Raw genomic sequence first — 19395 nt, forward strand, 5'->3', positions numbered from 1 at the left:
CTCATGAAAACATCATTGGGGAAAAAAAAACAAACCCAGGTGTCTTCTTTATCGGTCATTTCTGAGGGGAATGTCATTCTATATTTTGGTGACATTTCCTTATTCTAATAATTAGAACTGGAAGATGCCCTGGCTGCTTTGATAAAAATACAGACATTACTTTGTTTTATGGCTCAACTTCCTACTTTAAACATGGCTACATAAACAACATATGCCATCAGAAAGTCATGCAAGAAATCCAAGGCCTGTTAATTCTTGTTACAGAATACAAGATGTGGAATAACAGATATAAGTTACAGGAACTTAGATTATTTTTAAATGTTAGAGAAATGATCTTCCTAGCTATAATTTTGACAAAGAGGGAGTCAATCCTTTAATAGATATGTTTATGTGAGGATTAGATGGCTGTTTGTGTGGGTTGCTTTAATTGGGATTCCTGTACTTGGCAGGAGTGTTTAGACCAGAGGTGTCAAACTCAATTTCATTGAGGGCCGCATCAGCATTGCGGCTGCCCTCAGGGGGCCGAGTGGGTATGGCCAGGGTGGGCGTGGCCTACTGGGTGGGCGTGGCTAGAGTGTGTATGGCCTACTGGGTGGGCATGGCCAGCTCTACATCGTTCGCATCAAGGGTGCCTATGGGGGCCGGGAAGGAGTGGGAGAGATCTGAGGGTCTCTGGCAGAAGGAGGGTCTCTGGGCCAGGGCCAAGGCAGTGGGGGCCGTTCCCTCACTGTTTCCAGGATGGCTTCGCAGGCCACATGAAACCACTTTGCAGGCCAGATCTGGCCCCTGGGCCTTGCATTTGACATGTCTGGTTTAGACTCAAGAGTGGCCCAAGTGTCCTTGCCCAACTTGATAATTCTATGATTTTTTTCAAGTGAGAAAACTTTAATTGTTGCTTTTATTATTAAATAATTATTGACATGAAGGCGATTTAGTCAATGCCAACGGTGATCAAGCGATGTTCCTGTTCTGTATTGCACCTGTTACTATTGGTACTTCTTTGCCTTTGCTTTCTTTCGTGACAGTCATGCTATTTCTATTTGTGGGTCTTTGTATTTTATTATTGTCTCTAGTTCTGTCTCTTCTATTCTGCTGTCTCCAGGTATTAATTGTTATTATTACAATAATTAATTTAATTATTATTAAGTGTATACACTGCCTGAGCCCAGCAATCCTGAACATTTAGAGATTAAAAAATGTTAAACCAAGAAAAAAAAATTGCAGTAGTAGACAAAAATGTAGAGGGAAGAGGAGAAGGGTGACAAAAATCAAGAGAGAGAAAACTACTAGATGGGAATGAAAAGAAACAAACCCATTTAAGTTGAATGGGGAGCATCAGTCATCCTTACCAAAGCCTGGCAATGAGTTAGGTCTTCAAGACCCTTCAAAACATCAGCAGGATAGGAGCATCCTGATCTTAGGGTGCAGCGGGGAAAGGCTCATTCCAGATGGAGGTGCTGCTCTAGGGAAGGCATGCTACAGGGATCCTGACATATGACCTTGTTTTAATGAAAAGAAAATGGAGCTTGTCAACCTTCCCAATGTAGTTGGAAACATTGTTTATTTATTTATTTATTTTTTATTTTAATTCCATTTATATCCCGCCCTTCTCCGAAGACTCAGGGCGGCTTACAAGCTTAGCTTGTTGTCCAGTAAACTGAATTCAGGCTTTATATTGACAAGTAATCCTCAACTTACAAACATTCAAACATTACAGCTGCACTAAAAAAAAGGGACTTAATTACCGTTGCAGCATCCCCATGGTCACATGATCAAAATTTGAATGCTTGGCAAATGGTTCGTATTTATGATGGTTGCAGTGTCCCAGAGTCATGTTATCACCTCTTGCAAGGTGATCAGCAAAGGCAGTGGGGGAGCCAGACTCACTTAATGACCATGTTACTAACTTAACAACTTCAATGAGTCATTTAATAACTATGGCAAAAAAAATTGTAAAATGGGGTAAAACTAACTTGACAATTATCTTGATTAGTCACAGAAATTTTGAGCTCAATTGTGGTCGTAAGTCGAGGACTACCTTTGTTTGTTGAAAAGGCTCTCTTTAAATGGAGCCTTGTATTATACTGCAAAGTAGGCCTCAACACATTTAAGTTTTAAGGAAGAATACTTTTTTTTCCCCTGTGGCTGTCTGCTGTGTTTGGAAATATACTGATCCTCTCCCTCTTGCACTAGTTAGGATACAGACATAACATTGCATTTTATATTTTATACTGAAGGTGAAAGGTGGCTTTCCTCTAACTGGGTCCAAATAGAGCTGTGCTCTATTTGTTCCTTGAGGACGTTTAGTGTATTTTTCTGTTCCTGAAGAAATTAAGATAGCTTTCAATAGGGAGGGTTGTGAATCATTTGGCAGAAGGCACAGATACTAGCCATAATTGGCATGAAATGGCAGTGCTTGAATAGAGGCACAAGCTAATTTTTATATGTAAACTCAGCCCTAAGTGAATGATCTGTCTGTTACCTTGCTGGTAGTTTACATAACAAGGAAGGTTGTGTTCTGAGGTGGCACTTCTTTTAAGTGGAGGTAAACAAACAATAACTGAAAAAGAGCCTTTCCCAACATGTTCAGCTAATTGTGTGCCTGTCATAAATTGATCAATTGGCAACCTATGCTTTTGGCAAACTTTCTGAATAAACAGAGGGGAGCTATGGCAGGGAATGAAATGAGCAACTTTAAGGAAAATATCCATTGTCATCAGAAGGCATCTAGGTCCTTGATATGTACTAGGTTGACAACATAATTAAAGGAAACTCAATTATCTCACCTATAGAGAAGAAAGAGTATGAAGCTTGGCATAGTTATTTGAAGGTTGAAAAAAAGAAGAATGATGTTTCTTTTTTAAAAGCTTTGTATGAAAACAGCCAACTGAGTCAAAATGGCTGGGGAAAATCGTTAAGACCTCTTTATCCAGTGTCCAATTATTCTGATCTGGATTCTGCAAAAAGGTAGTTTCAACTTAAGCTCTGAGGAACTTAATGCAAGGGATTTGAATAGGAGTAAAATATGGGTAAAAAGACGAACATTAATAGCTGTCATGGCCCCATCTATGATTTGCCCATTCACCAACATTCTCCTTTAGACTCTTCCACTTGAGCACTCCAAAGGAGTCCAAAGGAGTCAATGGACTTCTTCATTTAGAAATTTCTAAAATAGGTTGGACTGTTAATGAGCTTGGCTTATAATTATGGTATTAAATAATCTTTGGTTGAGGCTTCCAGTTTGCGATCGTGGTGTTGGCAGACATGTAGGGCGATTTCTCTCTCCACTGTCCAGTTTTCTCCCACCAGGGGACCCTGAAGAGGGTCGGAAGTCACCCTGTAGGGGTGATGAGCGTGAAGATGACCCCCAAGTGATCACAGAGGGGCAGCAGCCCTCCTGTTTGATCCGGGGCAGGTCTTCAAACTGATGGGGAAAAGATTGGCCACTAATATGGCCCATCATCAAGCTGTTGACAGCCGAGCCAAATTTACCAACAAACACCTTGAAAGCAATGTGGAGGAATTGGGTCAGATCTTACCTTCTCTGTACCCCAAGTACTTTTCCTGTTAAAAGCTTCTTGAAAATTTTTCCCCTTGTGAGGAGAGAGAGAAGGGAACTTTTTCCTCCCACCCACTAAAATGGCGGCATCTGATCACTCAGGAGAAACAAAGCACTGAAAAGATCAACTTAATATAATTCGATATATTTTTTTTAATTTGGGGACCCAAAACGTTTCTATTCTTACTGGAACCTGCTATTTTATTTTACTTGCAAAAAAGAACTTAAATTGGATAAGAACCTAGCCAGGGATCTGAAAAAGACTCTAAATTTATAGGGGACATCCTGTGGTGAAGCTTGGTACAGCAGTTTATTACTTCTGACAAAGAGACTTGCTCACAGCCCAGACCTGACCTTGGTATTATCTATGAGAGATTTAACTCTGGGAGAGCAGCTGGGCAGTGAAATTGGTTTTTAGTAACAGTGGAGGTGAACATTTACTGACTCTTGTTTAATAAATAGCCTTCACTAGAAAGACCATTTATAACTATGTCAGAAATGGAGGAGGATCAGCAAAAAAACTTGGCTATGCTAAAAACCTTGCTTGAAAGTATTCTTGCAAACACTGAGAAACTCAAAGCTAACCTGAAAGACAAAGGTGCCAGCTTAGAGCCACCAAGCAAAATCTTGATTGTAGCTAAATTGTGCAGAATGCGGCCGCGCGAGTTGTAATGGGGGTCTCCCGATACTCCCATGTAACACCTCTACTCCGTGAGCTGCATTGGCTTCCGGTTGCCCTCCGGGTGAAATTCAAGGTGCTGGTTATTACCTATAAAGCCCTACATGGCCTGGGTCCGGGCTATCTGAGGGAACACCTGCTGCCAGCATCAAACGCCCTTCGCCCAGTGCGCTCCCACAGGGAGGGTCTGCTCAGGGTTCCGCCGGTAAGAGATTGCCGGCGGGTGTCACCCAGGGATAGGGCCTTCTCAGTGGGAGCGCCTGCCCTCTGGAACCAGCTGCCGGTGGAGCTGAGAACTGCCCCGACCTCCGATCATTCCGCCGGGGCCTGAAGACCTGGCTCTTTGAGCTTTCGGGCCCAGGCTGAGGAGAAATTTTTAATTGGGGTTTTAAGTGTACAGGGTCAATTTAATATTTTTTAATTTGGTTTTTTAACTTTTGTATGGTGGATTTTTTAATTCCCTGTAAACCGCCCTGAGTCCTCAGGGAAAGGGCGGTGTATAAATGTAACTAAATAAAAATAAATAAAGAAAGAACTACTAATTCAAAAAAACAACAGGAGCGGAAGAAGTGAATACCAAGACAGAGGACTTTATAGATCAACAAGTACAGTTTACTGAAAATTGAGACAATGAAACAATAACTTTAAAACTGGAAATGACTTTCTATACAAATCACAAGAAATTTGAGAAAGAAGACCAGATCGAACTGAAGACAACTATACCAGAACAAATATGGGGATCTGGGTTACCAGGGCAACAACCTAATGATTATAAATGGGCCAGATCTTTCAGAAAAATGGCAATTAGATGGTCTCCTTCAGTTCAAGTAACATATACAAGAATAAAGGGAGATCTATTTGATGATTTAAAAGCATTGGTATGGAAGCCTGGTTGGCAAAAGAAGAAAGCTAGAATTAGGTTGAAAAATTGGGGCTTTTTGATTTACTAGGGAGGACCCTAAATTGTCAAATAGTGGGCTAAAGGGAGATTTTGAGACAAAGGGAAATTTATTACTAGATTTAAAATAGTTGGAAAATAGTAAAAAATAAGGGATTAATCTGTCCAATACTGAGGACTTAGATTTACAGGGGAAATGTAAACTATTAGGAAATAGGTTTGAATTATTGACTAGCCCAGATAATATAGATAATGAATTTGAACTAATAAAGGATACTGTATTATTAAGGTTACCACCTCTCACCTGTGTTAGGGTGAGAGAAAATGTTTATGAAATAGAATAAGAATATATTTAAGTAATTAATATGTGTATTTTAGACATTATAATTTCTATTAAGAGATAAAGGAAATTTGGGTTACCTGAAAGTTAAATACTATGGATATCAAAGGTCAAATTGGAATACTGTAATTAAAAATTAGGTAAAACTTAATAACAGGACATGAAATGTTTATTGAGATTTATTAAGATATGTATAAGCAAAAATATATTTATAAATGCGATAATAAAGTTTTTAGTGAGCTTGATACAATTAGAAATTTATTAGCTTAAATACAAAATGTTAAGGGAAACAGAGAAGAAATATTTGATGATGTAACCTGAGATACCTACTAAAGATTTTGTTATTGAACTATTGTTTAACCCAATCACCACATTGCTTTCTAAATACTCAAATGTAAAACTGGAAAACTAATAAAATATTTTTTTTAAAAAATACCTTTGGTTGTATACCAACAACATATATAACTGCAAATAAGATTGCTTTGGGCATATTAATTTCTGTCTTTATTTAGAGGCAGCAGAAACAAATTAAAGTTCTTAGGCCAGAAAAAAGGAGGTAGATTTATTGGAAATCAATGCATTTGCAATGAATCTATTATATTTTAAGCAAAAATATTATTAATGAGGGGGTCTTTGGTGCTCCCTGAGCTTGCTTGTTTTCTTGCAGACATTTCATTACCCAAACTAGGTAATCTGTGCTAGTAAGGCGTGGTGTTTGCTCTCAGTTTATACTGAGAGGCTGTACTAGAAGACCTCCAAATTCCTTCCTTCTGTTCTATTTTGTTCGTCCCATTCTTTTCTCTAGTGACTTGGCCCTGTCAGTGTGAATGGAGGTGATCTTAAAGTGCTTTGGTTGGGCTGTTTACTGTTGGCTTCTTTAGAAGTTTTTCCATTGGGGTGTTGTTTACTTGATTGTTGGTCTGATGTGAAAATTGGAGTTAATCTATGCTGTTCTGGATGCTGATTGCTTGGGTCTTTTTGTTCCTTTTTTGGCTGGATGATAGTCCCTTTTGCATAGTCTATAGCTGTTGTTAATGTCTATGTATTGATGGCTAATTTGTTAGAGTGCCAAGCTTCTATAATAAAAAAATCTAAAGTCTAATGACTGGTCAAAATCTTTCTACTTATATTATGGATCACACAAATAAGAATAGCTATACATGGCTTTTTCTACCACAGTATTGGTAAAGCTAACCATTTCAAATACAGAGGAAGCTCAGCATTTTGCTAAACTACAATGTCTGATAGCCATCCATCTGCGTTAGTTGGATACCAAAGTGATATCCAAAGCCTCTGAACAAAATTAAATAAGAACTTTGGATAAATGCTTAACATCTGCTTTTTATGCTTCCATCTACTAAGTCTTGTTGCTCTTTGATACACCTTAAATATTTGGACTTGCCGCATGGATTATAATCTGCAGAGGGCGCTCATAACCGAGTCTTAAATTCACAACCAAATGTACAACCAATTTTGCTTAGAAAACTTGAATAAGATATGGAAAGGATTCCAAGAAAACCTTTAGAATATATCCTAAGATATATACTATGATCTTTCTGACAAAACATTTTTTATCTTTGCTTTTTGTATGTCTATTCCTTTATATTTTAATGTAGAAATATAATACATGTATATATCTCCATGTGGTGTCTTTGGAAGTACCAGATACAACTATTCTTCCAAAGGTGCAATCGGGAAAAAGCCAAATTAGTCAGCTGTCTACAGATGTCTCTCTAACTTAGTGATTCTGGAGTAATGCACTCTAGAGAGAAACACCCAGCAATAATTAAACTGGAAAGCACACTATACAAAAAGGATATACAAGAAATAATAAATTTTAGTATACATTATAGTTATACTAAAATAGTTTATCTGCTAGTTTATGTGTGAGTTCATTAATTAGCCTTTTCTCAGCAGAGCTAAATGTCAAATCTCTATCAATTGTATAGATTAAAAGGAAGCCACCTAGACTTGCCTCTGCACGCATTTTAAAAACTATTTTGACTTCCATTATTAGCTATCTCAATGCTTTTCCTTTGATTGGTTGCCAAACCTGATACAATAAATCTTTAAAATCAGGCAAGGAGCCAACAGATTCCTGTCAGTTGTAAAATGCCTTTATGCTATAAATATTATATTGCCTGTTGCAATGTAGAGGATAAAAAAAAAGCTAAGTAAAACAAAATGAAATCTAATTAATCTATGTATTCTTCTTAGTATAACATACTACTACTTTGCTACTACTTTCTCTTAGGATTTTTTTTAAAAAACTTGTCAATCTAGCCTGAAGTCCTGGTCTGTGCAGGTGGTCCCTAGAGAACCTAGAGAAATGATCTGAAGAAGCAGTGCATGAATTCTGTCCAGGAAAGGAAGAACACTGGAGAAAGAAACTTAAGCTGGCTCTGCTTTAACTCTCTTTGGTAAAAATAGAAGGTATGGAAAACATATCAGGTTTTCAAGATTGATGTCAGCCCATTAGATTTGCCAGTTTAGAAGAGACCACGACATACTATAACGTTATAGTTCATGTTTTGCTACCTGCTTCATTCCTTCTTCAAACTCTGCTCTGTATTTCTCTACTATCTCTTTTGCCTAGTTTTTTTTATAGATTAGCCATTGTATTATTAGGAACTTTATAAATATAAATTTAATAAAATGAAATGAAATGAAATGGAGCTAAACTAAATTTTGGAAATTTGAGTGTATACACACACACACACACACACACACAGACTCACTCACTCTCTCTCACACACAGAGAGAAGAGAGAGAGACAGACAGACAGATACTCTAAGGCCTCAGCACCTTTTTTGCATTGTGGCGGATGCAGTATCCCAAGGGTGACCACACTGGTGCAGTATAGAATGATACTATTATTTCTTATGATCTTGACACTGTCCTGCATTGGCTTTATTTGACAGCTGTAGCACCCTGCTGGCCCATGCCTAAGTGTTGGCAGACCAGACAATTATATCCCTTTCACAGGTAATATGTTAAGCCAGGTATTGCCTAGTCTGAATATTTTCATTTGGACATGAAAAATTACTATAAAAATACATTAAGAAATAACAAATACTGGATACTGAATGTTTTAAAAAATAAATTGTAGAATCCATTGCTCATTGACTTTTGCAGATTTTAGATATCAAAGTAGATTGTAAAACTGAGTATTATTATATCTTAGATATAACTGTAGATACATTACAGGTAGTCCCAAAGGTGTTTTTTTCATGAGGCAACTGGACTTTGTTCTTGAAGACATTCCACTTCTCATCCAAGCTCTTGGAAGTAGGTAGGTAAGAATAATATTTCCTTCTGTCAGAATACTTTGCCCAAGCATAGATTGAATTATTGCTTTAATCATTGTGCTGTTAAAGCAAGTAATATTTTAGGAATTAAGAACTGTCCCTCAAGGGATAACCTTCTGGGAAATGTAGTTTTAAGTTACCTGGTTATATCTGTGTTCTGACTGGCCACTGGGAGGGACTTCTGTTTAATTATGGGATTTCCTGGCTACGTGCCAGTCAGTGAGGTCTCTATGAAGTCCAGCCACGAGATCTGTATGCTTCGTTAGTATGGACGAAGCTATTCTTTTTTACACCACATGAATGGACAGATTATGAAATGTGTGTCAGACGAATCTCCGCAATAACTGAATTACTGTTTAGAATTCCTGATCAACAAATGGTCTGCATACAATCCTTTCTGTGGAGTTAATCTGTCTGAGGCTCGGGCAAAAGCAACTGCCTGTATCCAGAACAGTAAAAAAGAATAGAACCTCCTGAAGTCTTTTAAAACGCCTCTGAGCTTTCCCCAGTCATGGCAGAGTCTTCCAATGGGCCAGAAGAGCTGGTCCAACCAACTAACCTCAATATGTGCACAGAACCTGATGTCCAAAATTTAGAAAAGGCAGAAACATCTCAGAAACTGTATGACTTGAGGCAAAAAAAAGTAAGCCTACTGAAGCCATGTGGTTGAACCTGATAGAGAATTGGGATAGGTTCCATCAATGCCATGAAAAATCCTGGGAGAAGTTGCAGAAACTCTGCGAAGCATCCAAAGATAAGCCTTCCCCTGAGAGCATTGTCTTATTGGAAGAGGCAGGTCTTTTTTCCTCATAGAATGTTCAGAACGGAGTTCCGGCACCTTTTTTGGATGGAACCTTGTAGGATAGGCAAGGCGGGTTGTATGACATGTGTGAGTTCCGGCACCTTTTTCTTTTACAAAAAAAGCACTGGGAAGAGGATTTGGAAGGGCTTTTCTTACAATGGACAAGCTATGAATGCCGACTCAAAGACATCTCCACAGCTAGGAGATCTAACATTCAAAGAGCAAATACAACGCCTCAAGCTGAAAAACAAGGAATGTAAGAGTAATTGCCTCCCCCAGGCCGATCTTCAGGCAAATGGCCCACTGATCGAAAGGGCTGAATCTGAGGTGACCCATCATTTGCATGTGCTGCCAAAGCTGACTTTGTTTCCCTTTGGAGCTGAATAAAGCAACCTTTGGTTTGTCACTTGTTCCTGCTGGCTGTTGTGTGCTTCTACCCGCGGATGTGGTCTTGACAGTAAGTCAGCGTTCCTTTATTTTCCTTTCTGCTGTTCACCCCTACCTGGGCATTGGCATGGCAGAGGGAACGCAGGGGGCTGCCCCAGTGGCTGACAAGGGGGAGCCAGCTAGTGCTGCAGCACCCATTGTGATGGCAGAGCTGGAAGAAACCCAACCGGTGGTCAGGCCCAAGGTGCGGGACCCACCACCGGTGGCCACAGTAGATGATGCCCAGGAGACAGGAGTCCAGACCCATGGAGGGGAATGGTGATTCAGCCCTGCCCTGGGCTGGATGGACCTCAGTCAGGTGCAAGCAACACGGCCAAGAGGTCCACTGATGGAATGGAGGGAGCAGCGCCTCACTGATGATGAGGAGGAGGAATGGAGTTACTCCACAGCACTGGGCAGACAATGGACATACTCCAGGACAGGTTTGGGGAAATTGGATGTCAAGAGCCCTTGCCATGGCCGGTTGCAGAAACTGAACATGATACAGGATGGTGGCTGCATACTGAAACCCAGCCTGTGCGTTCTGGGTCATCCCACTTCCGTCTGGCCAGTCCATGGTTTAGTAGTCCACCCGGTCAGGGTACATTTCAGGGGAAGGGTCCTGCTGTTGAAACCCTGGCAGCAACCATACAGAGCGGTCCTGGTGCCAGGATGACGATGGACGGAGGTCCCACCCAGCAGGCAGCAAGATCATCTGGTGCCTTGGACTGGCAGGCAGCTGGTCCCCGGCATTATGGGACCACTCCAAGAGGCCCGGGGCCACCGATGGTCCCATGGGGGGCGGGTGTGGTTTGGGGTCCACCACCACTGCCAATGTCCTATGATGGGCACCTGACCACTTGGCAATGTTCCTGAGCCATGCCATTAACCATTTGGATAGGTATGCCCTGGCTTATCCATCCCAGTGGGGGATGGTGGTGGCAGTGACAGCACGTTTGCAGGGTGAGGCTGCAGTCTGGGCAGCTGATCTGTACAGTGACCATGCCAGAGAGTTGGGGGATGTTGGACTCTTTTTGGAGGTGCTACGAGCATGGTTCGAGGACGTCTCCTGGGTCCAGAGAGCAGAGGCTGAGGTGGTGGCCTTTCAACAGCACAACAGACCCGTGGTTGAATATGTCCGCAAGTTCCACCGGGTGGCTGGCAAACTGTGCTCATAGCCAGAACATCTTTTAGTGCATCATTTCAGGGCGGGGCTAGATGGGGCTCTTCGCAGGGCATTTATCGTCCTCAGCATCCCAAATAGACTGCAAAAGTGGTTCCAGGTGGCTATAGAGTTGGACATGGGACTGCAGGAGTTCCGGGGAAGGACGGAGAATGCATCTGGAGGCCGAAGAGCTGTCGATAAGGTAAGGGAGGAGGAACAAAAGCCTCGGCTGTAACATTGAGGCCTCCCGGTCCGGCACCTCAGCCATCAATCTGATGTTTCCGGTTTGACCAGCTGGGACATCGGGTGGTGGAGTGCCCAGTCCCAGCAACCCCCGGAACATGTGGTGCTACACCCAGGAGGCCCATGGAGTGCACATGAGCTGCACACCAGATGCTGGGCAAAACGCCCAGGAAGACGCACTTGACAGGGATAGAGACACTGACAGCCACTGGGCCTGTGCTCTATGACAGTGCCGATGAGCAGGAGGAGGATCCCGTGGTGAGCACACTGGTGTGCCCGTTTGCAATCTCTGTTGTGCTAGTGAGTCCACAGATGGGGCAGAAGGGGGCATACTGGGCCTTAATCGACTCGGGAAGCACGCAATGTCTTTAGCCAAACAGTGGTGTCTGAAGTGGGCATTGGGATGGAGAGGTTAGCCATCCCACTTAGGTTCCAGCAGGTAGATGGATCACTTTTGGGGGGGTGCCTGTTACCCATGTGATGGAGCCTATCTGGCTGGAGATGGGGGAGCATTGGGAGACCCTCCGATTCATAGTGGTATCCTCCATGACCGAGGTGGTGATTTTAGGGCTTACCTGGCTAGACAAATGGGGCCCAATGATCTGGTGGGAAGGGGGCTACTGTCACCTCTGCATTGGGATGGGACCCCAGCCCCCGAGTCATGACCTCATAAGGACAGAAGGGACAGTTGAGAAAGAGAAGGCCTGTGTAGCAGGGTTTCCAGGTGCCACGGGTATTGTTGTGGCCCTGACCCCCATGCCTGTCCTAACTGAGGAAGAGGACTCTGAGGATGATGGGGAGGAACTGGCAAGGCCTCCCTCGCCAGGGCCCTCCTCTCTGGCAAGGCCTCTGTCTCCATCTGTAAGCCGAGAGGAGCAGCCTGGGAGTAGCCAGGCTGGGAGGGAGCTCGAGCAGGTGCAGCAAATACAGTCTAGTGAAGATGATTGGCTAGACCCTCGAGAAAGATGAAGGGCCAAGCGTTTGTAGGAACGTAGGTTGAGTAGGAGGGCCAGGGAGTAGCTGAGTCATTGAGCCACACCCCATAAGGTACAAAAGGGAGTGTGGCTGCTCTCAGAACTTTGTGATGAACAATTTAATTCACCACAGCTTCTGGTCACGTCAGTCGGATTTCTCTACCTGTTTGAACCCTGGTCTGAATTTTGTGCCTACACTTCATCTCTGCTTTTTGGTTTGTTTGTCTGGACTTTCTTGGAATTTCTTGTTGGCAGTTATCTCATGTCAGCGAATGTTTAAGATAACGAACCTATTTTGGATGACTGTGCATAGCTTGCTGCCAAGACTATCAGACAGCAATTATATCGTGGTATAAAGATTTACCCCTTTTATTTCATACCTGCTTGTCTGTTTGTTTGTACCTTGAGGGAGGGGGAACAGAACAACTTGTTCGTCACCCCAACAAACAGACCATCTTTTACCTAAGATGGACCAACAACAGCAGCAGCAGCAGCAGATACAGCCACAGCAGCTACAGCAGCATCTGCAGGCAGACAATCAATTCCTACAGCAGCAGGTAGCCCAATTGTCTGCACAACTCGCTCTGCTGAATGCTCCTGCAATTCCTCCTCCCCATTGGAAATGCCTGGTAGCAGTGCTGGATAAGTTTTCTGGACAGCCTGAGATGTTTTCGACCTTCATGGGACAGTGCCAATTGTTTATGTCTATGAGGCCGGAGGTCTTTGATGCGTCTGGCTACAGTCTGAGTGCAGATGGGGTCCTCATACATGAGCCTCATGTGTTGCCAGAAGCCCTGGTAATCAGTTAACAAGGGGCTGTTCTGAGTTAACAACGGCGTGGCCCATCAGGCAGCAGAGCCAGAAAGAAGGCTAATTACAAACCCCACCCTAGCCCGGTCACTCAGCTTGGAATGAGGCGGCATTGCTGGATGCTTTCCAAGATGGGCTTTCAGATGAGCTTTAGGATGAACTGGTCCATGTAGAGGCTCCCCCGACCCTCGACGCCCTAGTGGTCCAGTGCCTTCACATTGATGCTCACCTCCAACGTCGAAAGACCCGTCGGACCATCCAAGAGCTGCCCATGCCGCCGTCTGCACCTGCACATCTACGTCCTGCACCAACTGCATCACAGGTTGCCCCACGTATTGTGGCATCTGCTGAGGAGCCAATGGAGCTGGGAGCAGCCAGACCTCACCTGACAGCCCAAAAGAGGACTTGGAGATGCCAAGGGGGATTGTGTTTGTATTGTGGGGAGCCCGGACATTTTGCCACCTTCTGTCCCAGGAAGCACGGTGGGGCACCAAAGTCTGGCCCTGGGTCTCAGGCTTGGACTGACCAGTTGGGAAACAGGGCAGGCCCGGTTTAGGGGAAACCCTAGGCCAGGCACGCACTACACCCCTGTCAGGCATAGCAGATGTGGACTCTGGACCCCCTCGACATCTGATTTTGGACACTCAGGTCTTTTTGTCTGACCAACTGGGGGGATCCAAGCACATGCATTGGTGGATTCGGGGGGCCACGACCAATTTTATGGACCAGGCCTTTGCAGCCCATTTTGGTGTTCCCTTGACTCCGGTGGACCCTCCGTTGAGGGTAGAGACCATTGATAGGCGGGAGCTGGTCTTGGGCCCCACCTAGCCATTGGGGCACATGAGGAGGCGATTCAGTTTTATATCACAGTGGACCTTCATCTCCCTTTGGTCCTCGGTATGGCCTTGCTTCAGACCCATGACCCTCAGGTGGCGTGGTCACGGAACACTATCTCTTTTCCGAGCCTGCAGTGCGTAGACCATGTCCACCACACCTGTGCTGGCCAGGAAGTCTCCACCCCTGCTGTCTCCTTGCCTCCTGACTTGGTGGACTTCACAGATGTGTTCAGTGAGAAGAAGGCAGACTGTTTGCCCCCACACAGGCCCTACGATTGCCCCATGGACCTTCTGCCCAATGTGCCGCTGCCAGTGGGATGCCTGTACCCTATGTTGGAGCCCAAGTTGGCCACTTTGCGGGACGTTTTGGACAAGAACCTGGCCAGGGGGTTCATTCGGCCTTCATCGTCCCCTCTCTTGGCTCCAGTCCTCTTCATCAAGAAGAAGACGGGGGATCTATGCTTGTGTTGCGATTACCGCTGACTGAACGCCATCACGGTGCAGAATCGGTACCCCCTGCCACTCATCCCGGAGCTGATAGAGAGGCTGCGTGAGGCAACCATCTTCACCAAGCTCGATCTCCGAGGAGCCTACAACCTGGTACGGATGCGAAAGGGGGATGAATGGAAGACGGCATTTGGCACCCAATACGGTCATTTTGAATATACCATTATGCTGTTCTGGCTGACCAACGCCCTCGCAGTCTTCCAACATCTGATGAATGATGTTTTCTGGGACATGCTGGACAGGTTCGTGGTGGTCTACCTGGCCGACATCTTGATATACTCCCAGTCCAGGAGAAGCCATCTGCAGCACGTCCGCCTCATTTTGCAGCGCCTTCGGGAGCATCAACTCTATGCGAAGCTGGAGAAATGCCTCTTTTTCCAGACTTCCATAGAGTTCCTTGGCCACATCATCTCTCCCGAAGGCATCACCATGGACCCGTGTAAGGTGAAGGCCTTGTGTAGTTGGGAACCCCCCTGTCAAATGAAGGATATCCAGCACCTTCTGGGGTTCACCATTACCGGACCTTCATCCTGGGCTTTGCTACGCTGACAGTTCCACTAACCCAGCTCCTGAAGAAGGTCCCATTCCGGTTGGGTCCCCCACAGCAACAGACGTTCAAGGCCCTCAAGAAGGCCTTCATCACAGAACCTGTCCTGAGGCACCCCGATCCAAACCGACCCTTTGTCGTGGAGACAGACGCGTCTGATGTGGCTCTTGGGGCGGTATTGTTGCAGGCCCCAGTGGATAGTGGCACTCTTTTTCCCTGCGCTTACTATTCACGGAAACTCAATCCTTCCAAGCGCAATTACACCATCTGGGAAAAAGAGTTGTTGGTTCGAGGCTTGGCAGCATCATCTCGAGGGGGCCCGACACCAGGTGGAGGTCCGGACAGACCATCGGAACCTAGAATACCTGAAGACGGCCAGGAAGTTGAACCAGCGGCAGATCCGGTGGTCTTTGTTTTTTGCCCGGTTCAACTTTCGTGTGACCTACATCCCCAGCGGTCACAACCAGAGGGCAGATGCCCTGTCCTGCAAGCTGGAGTACCTCTGCACCAAGGACCCACTGCCCCCATGGACGCTGCTGCCCGTGGAATCCTTGGCCGCAGTCCATGAGCCCGTGGATTTGCGGGCTCAGGTGTGTGAGGCACAGCGCCTGGACGACTGGTCACAACAGAGGAAGGCCAAAGTTGGTCCCGCGTCCCTGTGGACTTTGGAGGAGGGTTTGCTGAAGCATCGTGGGTGACTATACGTACCCACGGGGCCGCTCCAAACCCTTGTGATGACACAGTGTCATGACAACCCTGCGGCAGGGCACTTTGGGTTTTTCAAGACCCTCAATTTAGTGACACGGACCTTTTGGTGGCCTCGGGTACGGCACGACATACATCTATACATGACGTCCTGCGTGCTGTGCTGACAAGTAAAGGCTGCCACGGGCGCTCCTCCTGGCCTCCTCCAACCCCTGCCAACACCAGAGAGACCATGGGGAGCAATCTCCATGGACTTCTTAACAGACTTGCCACCATCCTCAGAGTTTACCACTGTCCTAGTGGTGGTTGATATGTTAACTAAAATGGCGCAATTTATTCCATGTCGTGGGCTGCCAATGGCCCAGATGACTGCCTGGTTGTTCCTGCAGCACGTCTTCCATCTCCACGGCTTGCCAGACAGAGTAGTGTCAGATCGCGGCATGCAATTCACGGCATAATTTTGGAAAAGCCTGATAGCCGTGTTGGAGGTGCAGGTATGCTTGTCGTCAGCACACCATCCTGAGACCGACTGGGGGACGGAGAAGGTAATCGGCATCCTGGAGCAGTACCTGCACTGTTTCGTGAACCAGCAGCAGGATAACTGGGCCGATTACCTCTCCCTAGCGGAGTTTGCCTTCAACAACTCCCAACACACCTCCACCCAGACCACCCCGTTCTATGCCAATGTGGGGTACCATCCGTGTCTCTTCCCTCTTGCTCCCTCAGATTCTCTGGTTCCCGAGACCAGGACTTCCTGTCAGAGTTGCATGCAGTCCAACAATTTGTATGTCGCCAATTGATCCGGGCCAAGGAGGACTATAAATGGTTCACCAACCGCTCCCAATGGGCAACGCCACCACTGGTGGTCGGAGAATGAGTGTGGTTATCCACAAGGCATCTCCTGACCGACCGACCGGTAAAGAAACTGGACCATTGATATGTCGGCCCGTTCCCAATCGAAGCGGTCATCAACCCTGTGGCCTACTGGTTGACCCTGCCACGCTCCATGCGGATCCACCCAGTCTTCCACTGATCCCTGCTGGTCCCCAAAGCCCCCTCGTGTTCCCTCTGACACCTGACGGTTCCTGCTCCACCGCCTACACCTGACCAGGATGGCTCAGCAGAGTATGAGGTGGCCAGTATTTGGGACTCCCATTGGCTTAAGGGGCATTTTCAATATTTGGTTGAGTGGAAGGGGTACAGGCCTGAGGACTTCTGTTTCGATGCTTCCACAGTTTGTGCCCCTGAACTCGTGCGGGTGTTTCAAGAACAATTCCCATCTCGACCGCATCCTGACTGTCAGACCCGGGGGAAGGGCCCTGTGGTGGGGGATAGTGTTGTGGCCCCCACCCCCATGCCTGTCCTAACTGAGGAAGAGGACTCTGAGGATGATGGGGAGGAACTGGCAAGGCCTCCCTTGCCAGGGCCCTCCTCTCTGGCAAGGCCTCCATCTCCATCTGTAGGCTGAGAGGAGCAGCCTGGGAGTAGCCAGGCTGGGAGGGAGCTCGAGCAGGTGCAGCAAATACAGTCTAGTGAAGATGACTCTTGGCTAGACCCTCGAGATAATGCAGGGCCAAATGTTTGCAGCAACGTAGGTCGAGTAGGAGGGCCAGGGAGTAGCTGAGTCATTGAGCCACACCCCATAAGGTACAAAAGGGAGTGTGGCTGCTCTCAGAACTTTGTGATGAACAATTTAATTCACCACAGCTTCTGGTCACGTCTGTCAGATTTCTCTACCTGTTTGAACCCTGGTCTGGATTTTGTGCCTACGCTTCTTCATCTCTGCTTTTCAGTTTATTTGTCTGGACTTTCTTGGAATTTCTTGTTGGCAGTTATCTCATGTCAGTGAATGTTTGAGATAACTAACCTATTTTGGATGACTGTGCATAGCTTCCTGCCAAGACTTTATCGGACAGCAATTATATTGTGGTATAAAGACTTAACCCTTTTGTTTCATACCTGCTTGTCTGTTTGTTTGTACCTTGAGGGAGGGGGAACAGAACAGGTATACTCCAATCTAGTGGGTGTGTTCAATGAGCAAGAGTGTGATATCCTGCCACCTCATCAACCAACAGACTGTGCCATTGAACTGGAACCAGGGTTTAAACTGCCCAAGCCCCGTATGTATGCCATGACACCATGGGAGATGTAGGAACTGAGGAGGTTTATTGACAAGAACTTAAAAAGGGGATTCATCCAACCGGCTCAGTCCAAGGTAGCGGCCCCTGTCCTGTTTAAGGAGAAGAAGGACGGCTCCCTCTGTTTATGAGTTGACTTTCAGGGCATCAATAGGGTGTGTGTCGAACACCTGTACCCGCTTCCCCTGATGAAAGACCTGCTGGCCCATTTAGCGAAGGGACAGATCTTTACAAAACTGGACTTGAGGGAGGCATACTACAGGATGAGAATCAAGGCCGGTGATGAATGGAAGATGGCCTTAACCTGTCCACTCGGCAGCTACCAATTCAGGATTATGCCATTCAGTTTGCAAGGGGCTCCTGCGGTGTTCATGCAGCTGATTAACCAGGTGCTGCATGAACATCTGTATCACGGGGTTCTAGTGTATTAGGACGACATCCTCATTTACACTACCACCATGGAGGAACATGTTGTCCTGGTCAGGCAGGTGTTACAGAAATTACTGCAGGCTCGACTGTATGTAAAGCTCTCAAAGTGTGAGTTCCACAAGACCCGGTTGGACTATTTGGGGTATAGAATATCCGAGGCAGGGGTGGAGATGGACCCCAAGAAGGTGGAGGCTGTTCTGCAGGGGCAGGCACCACAGACCCATCACTAGATGCAAACCTTTCTGGGGTTTGCCAATTTCTACTGGCAATTCATCCCATCCTTTGCTTCGATCGCCTTGCCTCTTACAGATTTGTTGCGTACATGGCAAACAGTGATGAAGCCTCATCCTGGGCAGAAACTAGCGTGGTCCACAGCGTGTCAGCAGGCTTTTGAGTCACTAAAAGCCCTGTTTGCCAGGGAGCCTGTTTTACTTCACCCAGATCCCAACTTGCCATTCATTGTTCAGACAGAGGCTAGTGACGTCACGGTGGGAGCCATCCTCCTACAATGAAATAGACATGGGTCCCTCCAGCCCTGTGCGTACACCTCCAGGAAGTTGACGAACACCGAGTGGGCCTGGGCGATCTGGGAGAAAGAGGCCTTTGCCGTTCGCTGGGCTCTGGAGATGTGGCGACACCTCTTGGAGGGGGTGAAAAACCCATTTGAAGTTTGGACTGATCCCAAGAACCTGGAGGCCCTACAGACGCCTCGGTGATTATCTGCCAAACATGTTAGATGGGCCCAGTATTTTTGCTATTTCCGGTTCACTCTGAAGTATGTGCCGGGGGGGAAAGAACTTTGTGGCTGACATGCTTTCACATCAACCACAATATGACAGTAAGAGGGAGGAAGTGGTACAAGCAATCATGCCCCCATGCCATCTGGAGGTGGCTGGGGATGTGGCTTGCATAGTAACAGACAGCCTGCTCCATGATCTGAGGGATGCACTCCAAGGGGATAGCTGGTTGCACGATCACCAAAACGTTTTTACGAAGCGGGATGGACTGGACTGGACTGGCATGGAGACA

General features: G+C 45.9%; 1 protein-coding gene across 1 annotated transcript in view; it reads left to right on the top strand.

Moving 5' to 3' along the window:
• Positions 1–11190, top strand: part of LOC310649270 (uncharacterized protein) — a gene marked incomplete at both ends in the record, with an annotated part of 44687 nt that extends 33497 nt beyond the window's left edge. The window contains 2 exons of the mRNA XM_083377570.1: positions 10045–10291; positions 10914–11190. Of these exons, the coding sequence (XP_083233696.1) occupies positions 10045–10291; positions 10914–11190 (524 nt within the window). The remainder of the gene's footprint in view (positions 1–10044; positions 10292–10913) is intronic.
• Between the last annotated feature and the right edge of the window lie 8205 nt (positions 11191–19395).

Source organism: Vipera ursinii, assembly GCF_947247035.1.
Source record: "Vipera ursinii genome assembly, chromosome: Z".
NCBI lineage: Eukaryota > Metazoa > Chordata > Lepidosauria > Squamata > Viperidae > Vipera > Vipera ursinii.